Source organism: Astatotilapia calliptera, chromosome 17, assembly GCF_964374335.1.
Source record: "Astatotilapia calliptera chromosome 17, fAstCal68.1, whole genome shotgun sequence".
NCBI classification, from domain to species: domain Eukaryota; kingdom Metazoa; phylum Chordata; class Actinopteri; order Cichliformes; family Cichlidae; genus Astatotilapia; species Astatotilapia calliptera.
Genome location: NC_137438.1, coordinates 35,570,150 through 35,575,818, shown reverse-complemented (window position 1 = coordinate 35,575,818; position 5,669 = coordinate 35,570,150). Strand labels below are relative to the sequence as shown.

The following is a 5,669-nucleotide window of genomic DNA, read 5'->3' as shown; positions in this document are numbered from 1 at the left end:
TATCGTAGTCTTGTTCTTATCAATGAGACCGAAAAGCTGGTGTTTAGTGTGGAGCCTTAAGGCACACGAGTACAAGAATTCAATGTTTTCACTTCATTTTAAGCATCTCCAGTGTTCAGTGAACTTTATTTTTTTGTTATCCTCTGAGCTAAAAAATAATAATACAAAGATTTATTCAGAAGACAAAATAATTTCACGGAGAACGTGTGGTAGCTCGTTTCCTTGCATGAGAGCAGATAAGATTTAGATTCATGACTATGTTAATGCAACACTGATAATCTTTTGTAGTGGAAATGTGATACCTGGAGAGATACTTTTTATTATTCTGTAAAAGCACTGGTTTCACAGTAGTGGTCAGCAAATTTAAAGAAAAAAATCCAACACTTGTTTAAGTCACTGTTTTGATGGCCTTTCTCTCCATCAGCACAGTTTTTCTCTCCAAGTGCACTCTGACAGGAGGGAAGTGAAACACACTGAAGGCAATGTTGCGGTAACCTTCTATGAAGGTCAGAGGCTGATGGGTGTCCTGGAGTAATTCTATCTTGGTCGCATTAGCCTCCATCAATAGGTGCGAGTACATCTGCATAGCTGGGCTCGTGGGGCTCAAGTCCTCACGTTTGTCATATCTGTTGAAAATGGGAAGTAAAGTGTTAAAAATGTTTAAAATAATATTTTAAGTTTACTTAAAAAGCTAAGATAAAAAAATAAAGCTGTATTTATTTTTGTCACTTTGATGATGTAACCTGCTTCATAAGGCTTTCACAGACATGTTTATTGAGGTCCAGCATGTCTGACCTGCCTTTCCAAAGTATTTGTACTGCAGTACCTATTCTGAGATTGTAACAATTTCCCCATTTCCAAATGTTACCCATGTTATAATATTTGAAAAAAGCTAAAACTGACAATACAGATACTGAAAACTGAAGTGAGGCCAAATTTTTTTCTGAATTCTAAGCTTAACTCAAAACACACACAAAAAAATAGAAAATTTAAAACTGTATATATAAAAAAAAAAGAAGATTGGTGGACAGATTTCAGATCAAAATAAAACACCAACCTCCAGTTTTTGTTTAGTTGTAGGAAGCGTGAAACTCCAGTCTCAGCAGTGTAGGTGTCAATGTGAACAAATACATCTGAGGAAAGACAGCAACAATGAGAGTTCACTAGAAAACCACGATTCTTTATCTCCTGCATTTCTGACAGACTTTTAAATATGTAACTGTGTGAGCGCTCCCTTCAGAAAGAAAAAAAAAAGCTTGATGTGATTCTAACCTGCTGAGGCTGGCAACAGCCGGTGTAGTTCCTGCATTCCTCTGCCTCCAGGGTAGTTGTGGTGAGAAACATAGAGGCAAATACCAGAGTATGCCGTGTTTGCCAACAGCTGGCCAACCACAAATGCAGAACCCAGTTTGTATATCCAGGATTTCTGGTAGTTGCACAAACTAAATCACATAGAAGGAGGAAAAAACAAACAAAACAGTAAAAAGCATGACAAACAGCTTCAGCTCTCCAAATTTCAATGTCAATTTTAAGAGAAAGGAAACTTTTTAGGATCATTCACTCTTCTTTCAATATAAGGACAGGTGCCGTACGTTTCAGCTTACATGAAAGAGCAACCACGCGCAGCCACCAAACTGAGCACGGGAAAAGTGTATATGATGAAACGCAGCTCTTTGTGGGGCAACAGTGAGTAGAGCAGAATGAAGCCCACTGTGGGCAGCAGCAGTGCTCTCATTCGCCTGTCAAGGAGGCCAAGGGGGACAAAGAACAGCGTGCAGCCCAGGGCGCGAGGTACAGCAGAGTAGAAGTACCAGAGAAATGGAGAGGTTTACTGGGGAGAATAGTCAAGGACTGCTATAACCAACCAACAATAAACCAACAACAATGTCATAAAATTACCTGAATTTTAACTGAGCTAGAATGCTAAAGGAGACTGGACTCATACAGGAATATTTTAACAAAGGGCATCAACATGCTGTTCATCAACACGCTTTTAAGATACCATGAAACTAAAACATTTATTAAATTAACAGTTATAAACTAAGAAATCTGTTGCTGTGAAATTGTGCAATACAAATAAAATGACTGAAATATTCAGTCCAACAAGGAAAGTAATTTTTCCACAGTCAACAAAGTCCTAACTCTAACAGTTATCCTCTCCTACTATTTCCATAAAGTGAAATGTCACATTTTCTAATAGATTGTGTTTTTCTTGTGGTTGTCATTTCCCCCCCATAGTTTCCCAACTATCAAACAGCTAAGCAAACAGGATGTGCTGGAATAAATCAAAGGATATTCCCCAGTTGGAACTTTTGTTGAGAATGGTGTTGTACCACAAAACCTGGCCTTCAGGCCACAGGAGCTTCCTCCAGAAGAAGGTATCAACAGCCACTGTCAGAGCTGCAGGAGACAAAGGAAAGCAAACACAAACAGTGATCAGCACGTTTTTAATATTGTTAGACATACACTGTATTTATTATAGATGAACCACTAACCTAATGACAATATCCCAGCAGGAACAGTATATTTCAGCAGCTGCAGCAGCCCCAGCTTCCTGCTCAGGAGCGACATCAGTAACATGAGGCCCATAAAGATGCACAACTCTGACCGGAACACAATGATGACCAAAGCAGACAGGGAGATGAACCGGCCATATCTCTGAGCCATCCATGATGTGAATGCTATAAGAACTGGGCCGAGAATTTTACTCATCATTATAATGCTCGATTATTTAAGTTCCAAAAATAACAAAGAAAGAAACTAGAACTCAAATGAGAGCTGATGGGTTACCTAATGGCAGGGCGAATACATTGGGCAGTGTCCTTGTGCTGTAGAACATTAAATGAAACTGAGATGCACATATAAGGCAGAAAAGGTCTGCAACTGTGGAGCCAAACTGCCTCCTTGCTTCTCTCTGCATGTGCCACAGTGCACCGATGACGCACACTCCCAGGGAAGCTCGGACTGTGCAGAAAGAACAGCACATTAAACATCTCTTTAGAGCTTTTAATTACCTTTACATCTCAGTGGTTTGGATACTAAACAACAAAAAGTGAGATGGTACGCTACCTATAAGCTGTGTGTAGAATTTTGGTGCATCCAGCAGGGAAGAAAGAAAAACAACAGGGGAGGAGAGCGTGGAGAGGAAGAGGGGGCCAAGGAAAGTCCGCGGCACCACACCGGGGAACTCATGATGGTCATACTGAAAAGAAAAAAAAAGGTACTTTCTAAGACTTATACAGCCACAAATCACTGTGATTTAAAGTGATTTAAAATTTATAAATGTGATTTATAAGTGATTTAAAATCCTTTAAATCACCGTATAAGTGATTTAAAGGAGCTCAAAAACAAGAGTAGATAAAACAATCTAATCTCTCGCTTTCAATCAAATCACATGACCCTAAGCAAGACCTGGAATTTACCCAGATGTCATGGATTTTTTTCTCCCTTTTTATCAGAACAAACAAGTAAACTGTCTAAAGCATCTCTGTTATGTTAAAGTCAGGACTCTCTTGGCTGTTCTAAAACATGGATTTCTTCTCTCTAATCATCCTATAGTTGGTTTTTCATTGTCTTGACTCTTCTAAGCTTCAAATCATGGAGTGATGCCCCAGTATTTTACTGTATGTATGCTTTTGACTGAATTTTGAATTTATTACTCTCTGCATGTCCAGATATCCAGACCATAAAAAAACAAAAATAAAAAGCCAAACCATGATCCTCCCTCCACCGTGCTTTACAATGTCTTCACAGCATTGTTTCACCCCCTACACTGTACAGTGCATGCTTCTTATAAAGGTAAACCTTTGTCTAATCTTCCCAGAGAAGATTTATCTAGTAAAATTGAGCAACATTCAGGCATTCTCATGCAAATTTGAGATGTGTTGCAATGTATTTTTAAGTCATTCTCACAGTTACTCTGTCATCTGTGGAAGGATACTACTGACAGCTCTGTACCATGTAGTGTAGTTCATCTTGTAGTGAACACCTAATTAAAAATATCACAAGCTGTAAAGACTGCTGCAAATATTTTTGCTGTCTATTGGGTTCGTTTTTGTTTTTCCTTTTTGGGGGGTCCAAGTTTCCTAAGCCCTAGTCCAGTCCTAAGTTTCAGGACTGCTTACTGTGCTCTTGACTTATTATTTTTCAGGACACCCTCATCACAGGGAACACAACAGTCCTGCATGTTATCAAGTTGTAATATATTGTGATAAGCAACATTGTAATAAACAATAAAATAGAACAAAAGCATTGATGCCACAACAGAACAGAATAAAGCCCAATAGATACTGATATTGAGTAATTTAAAAATTCTGATATATCAACTTATTGTTTTTCTTTCAGGCACACAAAACATAATAAATGTCAGGGAAATCTGTTTATGTGTAGTTGTTTATGAGTCTTTACGAAGGTTATAAGACATTTCTGTTTAAAAATGTTTTATTGTCATAACAAGATCAGCTGGTTGTTGAGTTTGTGGCATTTCAAACAGGTTTTGCCAGGCTAGCTTCAGAGTGCCCTCTGGTGTACATGCAATGCAACATCAATACTCCGAAAGGTGATTCTCCAGTCTCTTCTTTGGATTTTTTAAATTTTAAATTTCTTATAAATCTTGATAGTGATATATCAGAGCACTACAATGAAGGCAGAAAAGAACTGCAAAGCAATGTTAATGCTGAAAGCCAACACTGTAGGTCAAGTCAAGTCAGTTACAAAATTTAGTGACCCTAATATTAGTCCTCATTAGGACCACAGTTATTGGTGGCCTCCATGGCATAAATCCAATAGGTCTCTCTTTGTTTGAGGCTTTGATTTTATCCCCAACCCTGGCATCAAAGCTCGTAGTTCCCAGTAGGGTCGAGTTACTCCCATGATGTGCTTATGTGTAGTGCGTTTTGCCTTACAATAAATCAGGTTAAATAGGAACAGTATACCTATGTTCAGCCACCCTGTCCCTCAGTTTTGGTCATATTTTTCCCCATGTTTCAACAGAGCTCCTGTTATGTTCTCTTGTTTTATTGTGAATGAATGTATTTTTCTAATATTGTGACGTGAATGGGTGAGGATAAGACCACATTTATTTTTTTCTTGTAGCTATAGGTTTACGATGGAACAGTCCACACCGCAGTATAGCTGTCAAACTACTGGTGTGTATGATTTTTATAGCAAGCATCAATAGCAAGCAGAATGTTTGGGACGTAGCATTACATCAAAAGTAGGATTTAAACTGTACCCGCAGCTGTCACATTTTTTTTTCGTAATGTACCTTATATTTAACATCTTTAGGGCCGTAAGAATGGTATTCTATTTTTTAAAATGACAAAAAGGGAAATTGAATATTACGAATGTTTTATTTACATCCACGGGTGCTTTCTGTGTCCACTTAGCTTATTAACACATCAAATGGCTGCATGCTTACCTTGTCAAAGTCAAGTCTGTGATACAGAAGGTCGTGTGCCGCCTGTAAGTTGAAGCTCTCCTCAACCTTAGTGAACGGGCAAATAAATAAATGCAAGAGAGCCACGGAAGCTAATAAAAACAACAGTGGTAGCCCCAAAACAGTCCTCTTTTCAGCCATGACAGCTGAAAAAAAAGAGAAAAGGCTAGTTTTCACTTCCGGCAGTCACAGGAAGTGAACGATGCAACTTTTACTTTGGCTAAGACGTTGA

At 38.5% G+C, this 5,669-nt stretch overlaps 1 protein-coding gene across 1 annotated transcript; it reads right to left on the bottom strand.

The window, feature by feature from the left end:
- Nucleotides 1-96: 96 nt before the first annotated feature.
- Nucleotides 97-5,583, bottom strand: alg12 (ALG12 alpha-1,6-mannosyltransferase). Its single transcript, XM_080291724.1, has 9 exons — nt 5,420-5,583; nt 3,070-3,202; nt 2,791-2,964; nt 2,496-2,690; nt 2,298-2,400; nt 1,605-1,829; nt 1,273-1,442; nt 1,058-1,133; nt 97-626 (listed from the first exon to the last, which is right to left on the bottom strand). Exons 1-9 carry the CDS (start codon nt 5,576-5,578, stop codon nt 389-391), a joined length of 1,473 nt encoding a protein of 490 aa, XP_080147850.1. The 5' UTR covers nt 5,579-5,583; the 3' UTR covers nt 97-388.
- Between the last annotated feature and the right edge of the window lie 86 nt (nt 5,584-5,669).